The 17,021-nt window shown below is 41.6% G+C and overlaps 1 protein-coding gene across 1 annotated transcript in view; it reads right to left on the bottom strand.

Annotated features, from left to right (window-relative positions):
- The window catches only part of CATSPERB (cation channel sperm associated auxiliary subunit beta), a 103,488-nt gene that overhangs the window by 65,526 nt on the left and 20,941 nt on the right, over positions 1-17,021 (bottom strand). Inside the window, exons 6-13 of the mRNA XM_014445536.2 lie at positions 15,601-15,750; positions 9,226-9,321; positions 8,997-9,115; positions 7,605-7,637; positions 4,948-5,014; positions 4,624-4,670; positions 4,086-4,250; positions 1,498-1,644 (exon numbers count right to left, since the gene is read on the bottom strand). Coding sequence (XP_014301022.2) covers positions 1,498-1,644; positions 4,086-4,250; positions 4,624-4,670; positions 4,948-5,014; positions 7,605-7,637; positions 8,997-9,115; positions 9,226-9,321; positions 15,601-15,750 — 824 coding nt within the window. The remainder of the gene's footprint in view (positions 1-1,497; positions 1,645-4,085; positions 4,251-4,623; positions 4,671-4,947; positions 5,015-7,604; positions 7,638-8,996; positions 9,116-9,225; positions 9,322-15,600; positions 15,751-17,021) is intronic.

A 17,021-nucleotide genomic window follows, 5' to 3' on the forward strand; every position in this document is an offset into this window, starting at 1 on the left:
CAGGATGATAATATGCCAAATTGCTTTCCTAAAATGTTGTGGAAATTACTCTCCCATCATATCTTTTTATCATATCTTTAGAAGTTTGTTTTCTACTTTTTAATCTTTAAGACTTATTTCTTTCTTGACCTTATTGCATTCCCCATCTGTACACTCTTTACTTTTTTTGTTCCTTGCTTTTTTTGATTTTTATCTTCTTCCACTCTTTTACTTCTTATAAATAAATTTTTGGTAGAACTCCCAACATTCGTTAAATACAACTCTCTGTCTTCTGTCCTATGTGTATACCCCCACAATTGAACATGGAGAACAACATGCAATAATAATGCACTGGTCATACTTTAAATCATGGGCACAAACACTGTATTCCCTTAGTTCATCCCCCCCTCTTCCTAGGCAAACATTCTACTCTGTTCTCTCTTTCCTCAAACCCCCAACATTTTTCCTCCCTCCTCCCTCTCAAATAATGACTTTGATTTTTTTTATTGATAAAATAATTCCCACATGCTTCCATTACCACATCTACCCACCTACCAGTTTTATTTTTTTTTTATTTTTTTTAAATATATTTTATTGATTTCTTACAGAGAAGAAGGGAGAGAGATAGAGAGTTAGAAACATAGATGAGAGAGAAACATTGATCAGCTGCCTCCTGCACATCTCCCACTGGGGATGTGCCCGCAACCCAGGTACATGCCCCTGACCGGAATCGAACCCGGGACCTTTCAGTCCGCAGGCCGACTCTCTATCCACTGAGCCAAACCGGTTTCGGCCACCTACCAGTTTTAAATCCATAAACTCTTCCTCCCCCCTGTTGCGGTAGGATAATTCTCCTCCAAAGACCAACCTCTCCACTAGTGCATAGATCGCCTCTTCTCTCACCCATTTAGAAATATCCATCACTCCAGAAATCTTTCCTCTCTCTCTCTTTCCTACATGATCAATTTCCCCCTCCTATTGAATAATTCCCATCAGCACACAACATAATTTCTCCAATCATTAAAAAAAAAGAACTTTTTCTCTTAAACACCCTTCTTCCTTCAAACATAGCCTTATTTCACTGCTCCACTTTTCAGCAAAATGTTGCAAAGGCGTTTGTATTCATTGTCTCAGATTCCTCTCCTCTCAGGCTCCCTTATTTATTTTTTTGTTAATCCTCACCCAAGGATATTTTTCCATTTATTTTTAGAGAGAGTGGAAGGGAGGCATAGAGACAGAGAGAAACATCAATGTGAGAGACACATACGGATTGGTTGCCTCCGCAGGCTCCCCGTAGAACCTGCAAGTGAGGTACGTACCTCTGACCGGAATTGAACCCGAGACCCTTCAATCTGAGGGCCGACATTCTAACCACTGAGAAAAACTGGCCAGGGCTTCTCTCAATCACTCTTCATCGGGCTTTCCACCTTCCTGATCACCAGTGACAATTTTTTACTTGATGTATAACCACTCAGCATGATTCATACCCACATCAAGTGAAATGTCACGTTTACGCACCTGATTGCCATAGACGTACAGTAAATGGCTTCGTGGATGGAATTTCATCCCAACAGGAGAAGAGAATGATGGAGGAAATGTGAAACGTGGAAATTTTTCTTTTAATCTTGGTTTGTTATTTTCTAGGATGTGCACAGAGACAGAGGTCTCTTTCTAGAAATAAAGCATGAGCAATCATCAGAATTTTTCCATTAGTCATACTAGTCTATGTCACAATTTTTAGAGTTTCCTGTTACTCAGATGTTGACTAAGATAGGGACCCCTAACAAAGCCTAGAACTGGAAGGATTAGCAACCACTGACATCTCTTTACTCTGCCTTCCCCACTATACATCCACTTAATGGCTGTTGAACACGAAGTTTAGAAGATTAAATAATTTGTCCAAGGTTCTATATTAAATGGCAGAATGACTGAACTCAGCAGAAAGACTCCAATGCCCAGGCTCATAACTATCACTTCAAACTATGTTTTAAAAGTGTGGACCCCTGGGCCACACTCCAATTCTATTGGATCATGATCCGGAAGAGGATCAGAATATGCACCCCAACATATGCCACTTTGTTATAAAGATGATTTTAAGTGGAAGACATCTGAGATTCAACAGATGCAGGAAAAAGGCCTTCTTTTATCTGACTAAAAGCAGCAACTTTGAGAAATAAGATCACCACCAATTCCTCTTCAGGGCGGATGTCCTCCCAGAAGGGAGAATATGAATAAAACCTACCCCAATTCCTCCCTTCATGGAAGATTTATAAGCTTAAGAAGATAGAAAGACCACTCATCTTAATATATAAAAACCCTGGGCCCATCACATCTGCAACCAAGGGGGAGGCTCGACCAACTGGAAGTCAGTCCTGCAGTCAGCGCTGACTGCTATGGCTGCAGGCATGGTGACCCAGCACTGACTGCTGAGGGGGCTGCGAATCAGGCCCAGAGAGAGGCCTGAAGAGAGAAGCAGGGTCTGATTCATAGCCTCTGTGGCAGCTGTTGATCAGCACTTGCCTCTCGCTTTAGCTCCGGGCCTGGCCAGCAGCCGGGCCTCCATTTCTCTCCAGGCCTCCCCTGGGGCTGCTGATCAGGCCTGCCTTTCTGATCAGGCCCCGTTGATAGGCCCAGAGACGCTGACTGGCATAGAAACCGACCAATCAGAACTAAATCTGGATCAACTGTGAGGAGCCAATTGCTGCCTAAGAGGTGGAGCTTTTCACGCTGACTGGCATAGAAACCAACCAATCAGAAGCAAATTGGTCAGCAGAGGAGGGCAGTTGTGGGGGACCAGGCTTGCAGTTCCCCGGGGGGGGGGGGGGGTTTTTTTTTTTTTCCTCCACAAAAAGAAAGTTTGGTTGGTTGTCCCCCCCCCCAAAAAAGGGCAGTCTGGGGTGTTTGGCCCCGCCAGGGGAGCAGTTAGTTGTTAATCAGGCTGGCAGGGGAGTGGTTAGCGGGTGATCAGGCTGGCAGACAGAAGCAGTTAGGGGCAATCAGGCAGGCAGGCGAGCGGTTAGGAGCCAGCAGTCCCGGATTGTGAGAGGGATGTCCGACTGCCGGTTTAGGTCCGATCCCTGTGAGTCGGATATCTCCCGAGGGGTCCCAGATTGGAGAAGGTGCAGGCTGTGCTGAGGGACACCTCCCCCCAGTGCATGAATGTTGTGCACTCAGCCTCTAGTACCTATATAAATACACTTTATTATCTCCTGCAAAGCCATTATCTTTTCATTTGTTTTTCTTTAAGTGCTTTTATCACCCCCCTTAATTTATTAGGATGGTATATAACCTTACAATTTTAACCACCTTTTTGAGTTATTCATCACTGACTTGTACCTGCCTATAGATGTGCTACACACATAAATAGTTTTCTTTTCTCCTATTACTCTCTTTTGTCAGTTTAATTTAAAGGACCCTGCTTACTGAACTTAAGAGGGTAGGCAAAATTATTTTTTTTCTTCCTAAAATCAAAGGGTAGGGCTGAACTTATATATGTTTTTTTAAAATATATTTTTATTAACTACAGAGAGAAAGGGAGAGGGAGAGAAAGATAGAAACACCAATGATGAGAGAGAATCATTGATTGGCTGCCTCCTGCATGTCCCCCACTGGGGATTGAGCCTACAACTAGGGCATGTGCCCTTGACCGGAATCGAACCCGGGACCCTTCCATCAGCAGGCCGACGCTGAGCCAAACCAGCTAAGGCTTATATATGTTTTTAATGGCTCTAATTCACAGTTGAGGTTAAGACCTTTTGGAATAGGAAATAGAGATCTGTGGCAACTTAGTTCCATTATTTGTTAATCTAAACTAACCACTTTTATGAAACCTTACATTTCTATAGACCTAACTCAGTTTATATTCTTGGAGGATAAGCAAAGAAGAATCATTATGCAAATAGCATCATATTTTCCATTTTCATCAAACTGAATGCCAATCGGAGGCAAGAAACCTCTAAAGTGTCCTAATCTATATTATCAGCCATAAATCATTTTGCTGTAGCTAATTTTGTCAATTTCTACTGCCGAAGATAACAAGACCTCGGAAATAGTTTTACTTAGTTAAATTTTCATGGTTGTAGCATCAAGAGCAATCCCTTTCAGGCCGTAAGGCATACCTGGTTTTGTAAGAGGTACACTCCAGAACTATGATCTTGGTCAACCAGAAATGTTATTATAGTTGAAGGGGCAATTTTCATTCCTTTTGCAAACTGAGGTAAGCAAGGTAACCATTCAAGAAATGGCTCTCTCCCATAAAAACAAGAGCTTGCCTGCAAAAAGAGAAAGGACAAGTGAAGGTTGTTTTTGACATATAAGTTCTAATTAGTCCTCTTAAGCAAATAAACTAATCACTGGCTACAAATAAGAGTGTTAAATCTTTCATGTCTGTGCTTCTCTTCTGGGGGATGTGAGTTCAGAAAGCATCCCTTTCTGGCACAGGTTGTTTTTCTGGAACCACTGTGCAGGTCTAGATTGAACATAACCAGGTAATCACCATTAGACCCACGGAGAGGTGCCATCGGGAGCAAAGAGGAGTTGTTAAGCCTTTCAGGCCGTAGAACTGCTATTGTTTTAGATGAATAACAACCCATAAAAATCACGCACAATAGAACTTCTTACCTTGTAAAATATTCAATGCCATACCTCACTTAAAGTCCTGTTTCTCTCAAAGGTGACAGTAACATAGTCAACTATAAAATATAAAGGTATAGAAATTACAAGCAGTATCTATATTTCTAAATGTATCATTAAATATATGAGAATCAATTTTCTTGCACATCTATCAGGACATGTCTGTTGTTTCAGATTTAACTGAATTGCTCTCCTTAGTTTTAAGCCATGAACTTACACAAAACAAACCTATCTTTACATTTTATTCTATTTTCATTTGGTCGTTTCATTTCATCTATATGTGCTATTCATATTGGGGGAAAAAAGCCTGTTAATATCGCTTTACCTAAAATTTACCTTCAAAGTGTTCTCTGTTAGCAAAACATCTTTCATTATACCACAATTTTCCTTTGGCATAGTCACCCTACACAAATAAATAAAAATATCATTTAGGCATTTTGTGGACTTAAGATATAAATTACAAAATCTTTGAAAAATTTAAAAGTTCAATATTTCAGGAATGTGAGGCAAATAAAGAGAGAAATATATGCAAATAAAAGGTTGTAGAAGGAGGACACGAAACAAGAATAATGCCTTTGAACAACACACACACACACACACACACACACACACACGGGAATAAACACACACCCACACACAGAGGAATAAAAAGAAATTTCATCTGAATTAGCGTGTGTTGATGGTAGATGCCTTCTGAACTAGTCTTTTGGAAGCTAGAGAAATTATTAGCCTTTCACCACAGTCACGGTGGGTCACATGCTTATCTTCTCTTCTTCATTAGCTGTAGCCAGGCTTAAGGACTCTCCACAGAAGCCTGACAGGGGCGAGAAGCAATAAGAAAAAAGCCACAAAAATATAGGTTTTAAAAAATTGGTCATAAGAGAGAAGCTTTCCAGAAAGTGAGATTGTATAACGTTGGATGTGAATTAGGTGCAAGACTTTGAGATGGTTTTTTTGTTATAGGAAGATTCTGACTTACAAATTATTGTTGAAACAAAAGAGAGACCTCCTTGCATTTTTAGAGGTCAGTAATAAAATCTGTATAATAATCTGGGCATGAAAATCCCAATTTAAGATCGTGATAATGGTTGCACAACTCGGTGATTATACTGATGCCCACTGGAATTTACACTTTAAACGGGTGAATTTTATGCGACGTGTATTATATCTCAACACAACTGCTAAACAAACAAAATAGGCTTTTAAAACAGAATAAACAATTTATTTGAATGGTGTGGTAAGGTGTTGTCCTAAATGAAACTTTTGAGTTCTTATATAAATCTTCAGGTTTGCAGGACACTGTAGTTATCATTATAATACCTGAGCAATTAATATAGAAACTTCATTGGGCCCTGACTTACTCCTTTTCTTCCTTTTTAGATTTCTTTTTATTTATCTCCTACCTGGAATCAAACAGGTAAGAGCCCAGTCAGTATCTATGGGATGATTTCATCAGATCATGTTGACTTCATTCCGGAGGATGAGCTCATGACCCAGGTCTGACTCCAAGTCACAAGGATTGGTCAGGAATGAACACATGATCCAAAGCAGGTTAATGAGTCTGTCCTGAAACTTGAAGGAACTACTGGGAAAGAGATCCTGTATTCCTGTTGGGACTGGTAAACCAAGGGCTTGTGAACCTGGTGGCTATTCTTACTCACATTTGGAGAAAACTTCCTGAGAATGAAGCTAATGGCTTGCAAGAATGGCTTGAGGTGAGGGGTAGGCATGACAGGAATGAAGAAGGTAGGGAAGGCCTTGACCCTGAAGGATCTTGTATGTTTCACACAAGTTAGAATTGTATCCTTGAAGAAGCGGCCCGAAGTCTCCGCTATTTCTACTAAACCAATTTCTCAACTTAGCATCTTTGTACTTAGTATTACCTCTGTCTGAATGTGCTTCCTCAAGTCATTCAAGCGTCTGCTTAAATTTCACCTCCTTGGAGAGGTCTGCTATCATCACCCTATTTAAAGTAGAATACTATCTTCCCTTCACTCTCGGTTTACCTGCTTTAATGACCTGTTTTCATTTCAATAAGCCCTGATTACTATCTGCAATCATTTTATGCATTTGTTTGTGTGCTTGTTTATGATCTATCTCCCTTAGTAGAATGGTGAGCTCCTTGAGAGCAGGGACTGTGTCTTATTCATTATGGAATTCTTCTTGTCTAAAAAAGTATAGACCATAGAAAGTACTCCACAAATATTTGCAGAATGGATGAATAAGTAAATGAATAAGTCATCAAGTAGTAACCCCTTCCAACCTGCCCAAACAGCCACGGGCATCCCATTCTTACCCCCCTTCCTTCGGCCATTATAAAAAAGGTCTTATCTAAAGGTAAATCCTTATCGTTTTTAAGAATAACTTCACGCTTGAGCATGCCTGCATGTATGTGGAAGGATTGAGAAGGGGACATTGGCAAAAGGCTAGGAATACTCAACATTTCTGTTGTGCTTTCCAAACGAAAGCAGGCTTATATGTTGATGGAAATGACCTATTGAATCATGACACTTGACCTTGTAGCAGAGAGGGAAGATAACTGATGGAATAAGATCCCCACAAAAAGCCAGACACAGAGGTGTGTCTAGCTTATACCGCCTTTCGTGCAAATTAGACAGTGACTTTCTCCAGGTAGGCACAGACCTGCATGGGGCAGATGGATGGGGCGTACAGAGTTAGCCAGATTTCAGGCCCACTCTCTTTTCAACTGGGCGCCCTGTGCAGAAAACACCTGACCACCCACAACCATCCTGGTCAGCAGGGGCGGGGGTGGCCTCTGAGACAAGGTGGGCACTTTTCCCTTGGAAACAGAGGAGGAATCATTGCTTGACAGTTGGTAGAAATACAATATATATATATTTTAGCTCAAATGATAAATAATATTATAGTAACAGGGATAATCTATATTGTGAATTCTTGCCTTGCACCTCATCTCTTAGGGCACCAAGGAAACATATCTTTTAACCAACCCTTGGAAATGTAAAGCTTCTTACCCTTTCAAAACCACAAAAGTCTGCCCTTGAAAACTAGAAGGAAAAGAAAAGGCACTTTAATTTTTGCTCGATAGGAAAAGGCATAACAAACCGCAGCAATGTAAATGACACTCAATGCAATGTTTCCTTTATATCCCAGCAGTTAGGAGAGTCACACTGATTTCCTCTTCGGTCTTTGCCTTGTTTCACCATTTGATTAATTTATACCAGTGATGGCGACCCTATGACACGCGTGTCAGAAGTGACACACGAACTCATTTTTTTGGTTGATTTTTCTTTGTTAAATGGCATTTAAATATATAAAATAAATATCAAAAATATAAGTCTTTGTTTTACTATGGTGGCAAATATCAAAAAATTTCTATATGTGACACGGCACCAGAGTTAAGTTAGGGTTTTTCAAAATGCTGACACGCCGAGCTCAAAAGGTTCGCCATCACTGATTTATACCTTAACTTAATTCCAGAAAGGATTTGGGATCGAAACCCCATCTGCAGATGATTTAAATGGAGGGGTGAAGAAGTGTGTGGAAATACACGGAGTCTGTCACCCACGTGGGATTAGGGAGACACACCCTAAACTGTCATTTTCTCCATGGCCTCCTTCTGCCCAGCCCAGTGCAGCCCCTGGGTCAGGCCCTCTGTACTTTGAACTCGAGTCACTGTTCCTGGCATCTACAACTCTCTGCTTCAGCAATCCCATGATAAGCACGTGGAAGGCCAGATTGATTGTCTGAGCAACAAATGGTACTTTCTCAGAGAGAGTGAAGAAAGCGGGGCGGCTGTGAATATTTGTATAGCTGAAGAAAGGTAATAATTACCACGCCGAAGAAATACCTACTTCTCAACCAATACAATTGCCCTTTCCATACTTACTCTTATCTTTTCTTCTACTGTTCCTAAATCTTTATTACTACTCTTATTTCTGTTGTGGTAATTTTTGAGAGGTACTCATTAACATGCTTAAGAATTTCATGCTATGTATATTGTATATCTTCACCAAAATATATATTCCCTTCTCTCAATCCCAAGAGTTACTTTAATTTATGTTACTTTGTAATATAATATTCATTACAAATCACCCTAAAGCATTTTGGGAATATATGTAACTATAGATAGATAGGTAGGTAGATAGATAGTTTTCTACTTATATGTATTTAAAACTTACTATAAATTGGTATAGTAACAACACTAGCACCATTTCAAAATATTCAACACAATATTAATAATAAGGCAAAGGAAGAAGTCACTGTATTATGCTTTTACATTTTTCAAAAGGAAGAAGCATTTCAATTTTAAGATATACCACATATAATTCAAGAATTCAGTGTTTCTACTTTATGTCATGAAAGGCATTTAAGGTTAACTATTCATTACAAAGCTGTTCATGTACCTTTAGATCAGAGTTTGATGGACGACGAAGATCTCCACTTACAAAAAGTCCCAAAGAGGTGAGGATAACTAAGAAATGATTTGTTAAAACCATATCCACCACTGAAAGCTCTGTATGTCCTAAAGGAAGAAATTATGCCATGGATTATAAAGTGAGGAAAAGGTGAAATAGTGATCAAATGTTGATATAGAGGAAATGCTGAAGATGAGAGCACTGTTAGAGGATTTACCTTCTCCAACTTTGGAATAGATAATCTCTGTCAGGTTATACCACAGGGTATCAGCATAAAGCCAAAATCCGGAAAAGCTGAGGCCTATGTAAACACCTATCATGAGAGGGAAGGAAAATTAAGGCAAAACGAGTAACTCACTTCCATGGTGCTAGGTCTTCATGGGCCAGAGCCTGCTCTACCTTCCAACCCATTCTCTGCCCTCCACTCCCCTCAGATTGCATCTCACTCCCCCAAGCACTGGAAAGATGAAATCACTTCAGGTTATGCCACAGGATGTTAGCCAACCATCTGGTTTAATTATTAAGTATTTTGTTTTATATGGAAGTGGGGTCAGAATATGCCACCCCAAAACATGCCACTTTGCCATCAGGATTATTTTGAGTTGAAGGCAACTGAAAGCAATAGATGCAAGAAGAGTTCTCTATCTTCCCCTTTTCTGCCTAAAAGCAGGGCATACATTTTCCCGTGAGAAAGGTGCCCCATTGTACCAGAAAGAGAAGAACGCTCTGATCACTAGACAGATGCGTCGACACTGAGACAGGTTTGTGTAAACAGACCTTACAAAATAACTCTTATTAGTCCCCCCGCTTACTTTCTAGTCACTTCCCTCCATTTTATCATCCTTTCCTTGGTTCAAATGGTACATAAACTTCTGAGTTTAACCACTACTTGGAGTTTCATTCACTTATTTTCTGTGAACTCCGTTGAATGTAAATATTAATAAAAACGACATTCCTTTTCTCCTGGTAACCTTTGAGAGTCTAATTCAGACCCCCTGGGACTGAACCTAAAAGAGTAGATGAAGAGTTTTTCCTTCCTAAAATCCTTCTGAGCATTAATATGTCCCTATATCATTAGTACAATTTCAGTAAACAATAAAAAAAAAAAACTCTAAAGAAAAAAATTAAAATGTAAACTCCCCGAGAGGAGAAATTATGTTGGATTTACTTTAATATTTGTGATTTTAGAAATAGAAAAATATTTGCTAATGCCTCATGAGAACCTGTTTTTAATACCCTTTGTAATGCTTTAAGCAATAAAAAAGAAAAAAAGAAAAAAAAAAGGGGGGGGGCCAGAAGGTTGAGAACCACTGCAGTTTAAACAATAAAGAATTATCTTTTAAAAAAGAAAAAAAAAAAAAAGACCAAACATATTGCAAACACCCAAAGCACATTGTTCTCTGATCCCACCTTTCCTGGCCGCCGCTAGGAACGTTGCGAGCCTTTTGTTTTTTAAACGTGGAATGTAGATTTGAAGTCGAGTCAAAAGTCATAATGATTGGGGGTTCAGGAGAGTGGAGTACAGGGGGTCTGAAGACAGTTGATAATCTAATATATATACTTTGTTTTCAAAAAAACGAATGTGGGACCAGCCATATTGTAAAGAATGCATTTAAACTCTTGGCTCTTTTCTGTATAGGGAAAGATGTAGACAGAAGTGTTAGTACCATCTACTTTTTCCAGGAAGAGAAAAGCTAAAGATAAGCTTTGCCTTTCTAAACACCAAATTTAGTTCTACAGATAACAGTACACTATATTCTAAGTGGGGGTGATAATAGGTGTCTAGCATGATATTACATGACCAGACTCCAGTGAAGCTCAGAAATAGCTCGTGCTTCCTTCTGGTTAATATTTTAGACTAAAAATTAAGTCACAGGCTACTATCTCTGGCAAACTGGCCACAACTGTATCCCAGGTTTAAAGAGGCCGAGTAGACCATTGTGAAGAGCTTGGATTTTATTCTAATGGGCAAAGGGAAGTTTGTAAGTGATGTGAGTTGACTGACATTTGAGAAGATGACTCTGGCGGCTGTACGGAGGGTGAGTGTACTGGGACAAGACTAGAAAAGGGGGAGACCACTTAAGAGGCTGTCAATTAGCCTCGTGGGAAAACACTGTTGACTCTATCCACTGAGCCAAACCGGTTCTGGCGTATCCCAGGTTTAAAGAGGCTGAGTAGACCATTGTGAAGAGCTTGGATTTTATTCTAATGGGCAAAGGGAAGTTTGTAAGTGATGTGCGTTGACTGACATTTGAGAAGATGACTCTGGCGGCTGTACGGAGGGTGAGTGTACTGGGACACGACTAGAAAAGGGGGAGACCACTTAAGAGGCTGTCAATCAGTCTCGTGGGAAAACACTGTTGATTTGAGATCAGATTGCAGTGGAGGTGAAGAGCGGTCACCTTAGGGATAGACGCTGGGTAGAGCACCATCCTGGAATGTCAGGAGAGTCCGAGCAGACAAGAATGTGTCCTAGATTCTACTTTTGAGTAACTGGATATTAACCAGGAAGAGGAATATTGGAGAGGAACAGATTTTAGAAGGAGATGAATCAAGAGTTCTGGATGGGGATGCTCATTAGACATCCAGAGCAACTGTAAACTCGACAATCTGGTATAGGAGTTTGGTCTCAAAGGTGTGGTCAGCACCAGAAATGCAGGTGTGGGAATTGTCAGCCTGAAAATGGCATCACCAGCCCTGGCACTGGATTAGGTTCCCCAGGGAGAGAAAATGGTTACCTCAGGAAGGACGCCAAAGACCAAGCCCGAGGGCCATCAGCATTTTAGGGTCACACTGAAGGGAGCCAGCCAGGAAAACTAAGACGTGACTAAGAGGCAAGATAAAAGCAATCGGAAGTGGTGTCAAGAAAGCCAAGAGAATACAATGTTTTTGAGGAGCGAGTGGTCAGTTGGGTCAAATGTTGCTGAAAGAGAACCGGCAAGGTGGAGACGGTGGGTGGTCTTGGGAAGAACCGGTCAGTAGAGTGGTGGGAACAGGTCTGATGTGGAGTGGAATGAAGATGCATGGGTGGTGGGCAGTGGAGCCGCCATCTGCAATAAATTCTCTCCAGAATTTTTGGCTTTGAGGGAAAACAGAAAAATGGGGGATGGGAGTAAAGTGAGATAAGTGAAGATTTTGCTTAAAGCTGTGGGACAGCCGAGCGTGCTTGTATGCTGATGACCTGATCCCGTACGGAAGGAGAACACGCATGAAAGGTGAGATTTGCAAGTGAGATGCAGGAGCAAGACTCTTCCGATGGCTGGGCAGGGACTGGGCTCCGGAACACAAGGGGTGAGGGGTGACCTTTGATAGCAGCAGAGACACTTCCCACAATGCAACAGGCAAAGAGACAAAGCAGGGGAGTACAAATACAGGTGGGATGGCAGACATGCAGGCACAAGGATGGAGTTCCTTGCGATCAGTCTTGATTTTCTACATCAAGTATTAAAGGCGCAGCTGAGAGTGAATAGAAAAGGAAGGTGATGTTGACGGTTTGGAGTGTGGGAAGGGGTGTGATAAGCTCATTTTGCCGAGTTGGAAAATAAACATAGCAGGGAAGAGAGAGAGTTTCTGGGTAGTGACGAGTACCCACTTGAGACTTGTGATCACAAATTTTACCGCCAGGCCAGTTGGTGGAATTAAAGTGGGATTAGTGTGCACATTTTTTTTTTCTAGCGATATTCTGCTATTCGAGGGCAGGGACAGAGGTGGTTTTAACCAGAGCCGGGTTTATGCAGGTAAGGGAGATAGAGAAGGGCGAGGAAGTCACAGAAGTATTTATAAGGATGAACTAAGCAAATGATGGTGAAAAAAGAAGGAAAAATTCTGGGTAATGAAAAAAGTGGGAGTGACCCCAGGGTGAAGTCTCAATAAAATCAAAGAAAAGTTGGAGTGTGAGTACCGGCGGAGACTGAAAGAAGGGGAGGCAGTATAGAGAGTGTGAGAGGCTTGAAGTGGAGATTTGGGAGTAGTAACATTATTAGAGACAATGAGGTCAAGAAGTTGACCACGGAAGTAAGATGGGGGAAGATCAGTGAAGGAGAGGAGGCCTTGGAACTGAGTATTGCATGGGTCGTTCATGTTTTGGGACAATAGTGATAAAAGTAGGCAGAGAGGAAGTCAGGGGTCTAAGTGAGTGATGGGAAGGTCACCACTGGCTGGCAATAAGAAGTTGTAGAGGGAGGCAAGTCTGCGTTCAAAGGAACTGGGCATTTCAGAGGGGAAGACAAGAGTGATTATTATTAAGAAGTAGCCCTAGGGAACAGGGACGACAACCCTGCCCTTGGGCTCTGAGACATGTGACCCCTGGGGGGGGGGGGAGGCGGCAAGGGAGGCTACAGGAGAAAGAACTTACCTGGGAATGGCCAGGTTATTCTTTTTTTTTTTTAAATATATTTTATTGATTTTTTACAGAGAGGAAGGGAGAGGGATAGAGTGCCAGAAACATCAATGAGAGAGAAACATTGATCAGCTGCCTCCTGCACGCCCCCCACTGGGGATGTGCCCGCAACCAAGGTACATGCCCTTGACCGGAATGAACCCTGGACCCTTGAGTCCGCAGGCCGACGCTCTATCCACTGAGCCAAACCGGTTCTGGCGCCAGGTTATTCTTTATGGCGTGAAAGTTAGGGAGGCGTTCAGAGTAAAGATGAGAAGTGTTGGGGAGTTTACAGATGACAGATCACGAATTCCACTGAATGGATTTGGCTGGATGGAAAGGGACAGATTTGGGGTGAAATGAAAGGAGGCCAGAACAGTTTGTGTGTGCGGGTGACCGCCGGTGACCTAGGAGATGGAGGTTTCTGGGTGACTGATAAAGCTCGGATGAGAGGCATGGCGGGTGTGTGAGGAGTGTCCCTGAGGAGGAGGCGGGTCACAAGTGCAAACTGGAGCACAGGGGGCCCCTGGATACTCGTTCCCACCATTAATTCCATGAGGTCTGACGGCTGGGGGGCTGGACAAGGGCCTCACCAACTGCTAGTTTTGGCAGCGGCAGCTTGATACTGTGGGAGCCTCTTTTTGGCTTGAGTGCAGTGGTGGCCAGCGGAGGGGAAGGGTGGTTTCATCTAAAGAACACGTTGCTGAAGCGATTTCTTTTCTCGAGACCTGGTGGTGATCTGCTGAGAGAGACCCAACAAGCAGGGACTGTCCCTTCTCTCTGCGACTCTCACTCGTGTGGCAAGATTGAGCTCAATGCATGAAGCACAGCCCCTCTCCTGTGGCTCACAGAAGTAAGGCAGGACTAGGAGGAGGGGCCCTAGCCTGGCATCCATAGGACAAACCGGAAAAGGACTGAGCTTCCGTGAGTTGAGATAGAGGGGATTGAGATAGAGGGGAAAGAGACACATTCCTAACTAGACAATTCGGTACAAGCAGGCAGCGAGCTGGAGAGCTCAAAGACTGGAAGCCATTCGAAATGCAAAAAAAGTTGGGGCAAGTCTAATCGCCTTCCCCTATCTATACCCATGCATAGTTTGAATCGATTACTTTATAATAAGTCATGGTAGGGCAAGTTTTTGTTCTTTTTATTCTTTTTAAAAATTGTGTTACTCATGTTGCTTCACTCTCCCATATGATTTCAAGGAGTGGCTTGTCAATTTTCACACACACACACACACACACACACACACACACACACACACAAATACTGCTGCAATTTTTCTTGGAATTGTATTGAATTGATGGATACATTTATAAACAATTAACATCTTTACAATACTAGAAGTTCCTGTTCATGAACATAAACATTTTACTTATTTAGTCATTTTTATGGCCTCCGTTAAACTTTTATCATTTCTGCGCAACAGGCCTTGCAACTCTTTACGGTTTGTTTGTTTTGTTTCTTTCTTGGTACCTTTTGAGGTTTGTTACTTTCTGAATAAAATTTTTAAAAATTAGAGTCTTTTTTCTTTGGTGGAGTGGTTTTCATAAATTGTTACTATATCCTTCAATTCTGTGGCACTTCCATATTTGTCCTGATAGCTTTTCTGTTGAGTCCTTTGGACTTGTATGTGGATACACATATTAACTATGAGTAATAAAATTTTGTTTCTTATTTTTAAAATTTATTTATTTACTTGCACCTTCATATTTATCGGTTTTGGGGGACCAAGAGGTCATCAGTGGCCTGAGATAAACAACTAGAATAATACAATTAGTCGTTGAAATGTGTAAGGCTCCTAGTAAGTATTACAGTCGTTGTGGCAAAGCAGATACATAATAAATAAAACAATGCTGTGCTACCTTAGAAGCGCAGGGCCTATTTATTCATGGCAGGAATAGCCATGCTCAAATAGATGGATGAGAATCACAGTGGATCATCCCTGGCAGGAAGTGATGCATTCATGGAAGGCAGAGGATAAAGGAAATTCGGAGAGATGCTCAGGTCAAAATGGCAAAAAGTCACAGGGAGAAAGACAGTGAATCACACTTGCAAGTAGACAGGGTGCAGCGATGAAAGGTAACTCCTTAGGTGTTTTCAGGAAATGTGTTGACTCCTGTGTCTATACGTTTAGCATGTACCACCCGGTAAACATCGCTGTCATAAAATACAACACCTCGCTTCTCACATTCAATAAAGCCACTCACTTACCATTATGTGCCGAGTTCAGAAGGAAGCCAAGCAGTGCCACGTCATTGGCACAGGGGCATTTTGTTGCTTTGAGGCCGACCACGTGTGGAAATAAGTTTCTGATGTTGGCTTCTCTTATTAAAGTCCCAAGATTCCACTGAAGAATGGGTTCTATGAAAATCAAGTTTAGGTGTTTAAATTGTGGCAGCAGTCTTGAAAACGGAGCATGGTTGCTTTCCTTGAAGGATTTTAGAGCAACTATGTAAATGAACTATTCCATTGTTCCAAAATGGGGGCATCGCCTCACTCTCCATCCATTAAAAATAGGTCAATTCTTATTTCCCAGAATAGAAAGAAGGAAGCCTAGTTGCCCTTGATGGAGGCCTGGCAAGGTCACCCTGCAGAAGAGCATGTGAGAGGGAACACACTGACCGCCTTCACGATCTTTGGAAAATATAATTGGCCACAGGATCTACCCCCAGAAACTAAATCTTTGGGTCACAGGATATGCACATTTATAAACTGGAGCACAAATTCTGCTTCAAAAACCCATACATTTACTTTTATGTTTTATTATTTATTTTTTATTGATTTCAGAGAGGAAGGGAGGAGAGAGAGAGAAAGAGAGAGAGAGAGAGAGAGAGAGAGAGAGAGAGAGAGAGAAACATCAACGATGAGAGAGAATCATTGATCGGCTGCCACACTGGGGATCAAGCCCCACAACCGGGAATTGAACCATGACCTCCTGGTTCATAGGTCAACGCTCAACCACTGAGCCATGCTGGCCTGGTTACATTTACGTTTTGTTCTGTTCCCCCAACACCATCTAAACAGCAGTAGATATATAAAAGTGAGAATAAATCCAGAGTCACAGTGGAGAACAGGGAAGTTAATCTTTAGTGGCCAAGACACTCAGAGGGATTTCTGGGAGATAGAAAGAAGTTAGGGTGGAACCAACAGGAGAAACCAATCTGAGGTGGGACGGCTTCAGCCCAGCAATCTGCTCTTGGATGTGCAAAGGGTTGGAGCCGGAGAAAGAAAAATTTTACTGCATAAAAAAATGGGAGGCTTTCTTTTCTTCTAAAAAAAAAAAAGAGAGAGAGAGAGAGAGAGAAAAGAGCATCCAAAAACGTAAGCCAGGGAAATTTGACAGAATACTGCTCTCTGAATTTCAAAAATATCATCAAAGGACTTTAAAGAACAGAGATATCTGATAATCAATTCTTGAACTGTTTACATTTCTTCAATGTAAACCTCCTCCACCTCCCCAAACTTTTAATAAAATCTGCTACAAAACCGAAGACTGCACGGGATATATTTCTCACAGAGTGCCAAGCCAGGAAAGGAACTAGATTTCCATCTGGGTTGACATAGTTTAGGGACAGCCAAGAAGGGAAAGAGACACGATTTATAACCAAACAAATCCACTCCAAAAGTCAGAG

Source organism: Myotis lucifugus, unplaced genomic scaffold (genome assembly GCF_000147115.1).
Source record: "Myotis lucifugus unplaced genomic scaffold, Myoluc2.0 scaffold_463, whole genome shotgun sequence".
NCBI lineage: Eukaryota > Metazoa > Chordata > Mammalia > Chiroptera > Vespertilionidae > Myotis > Myotis lucifugus.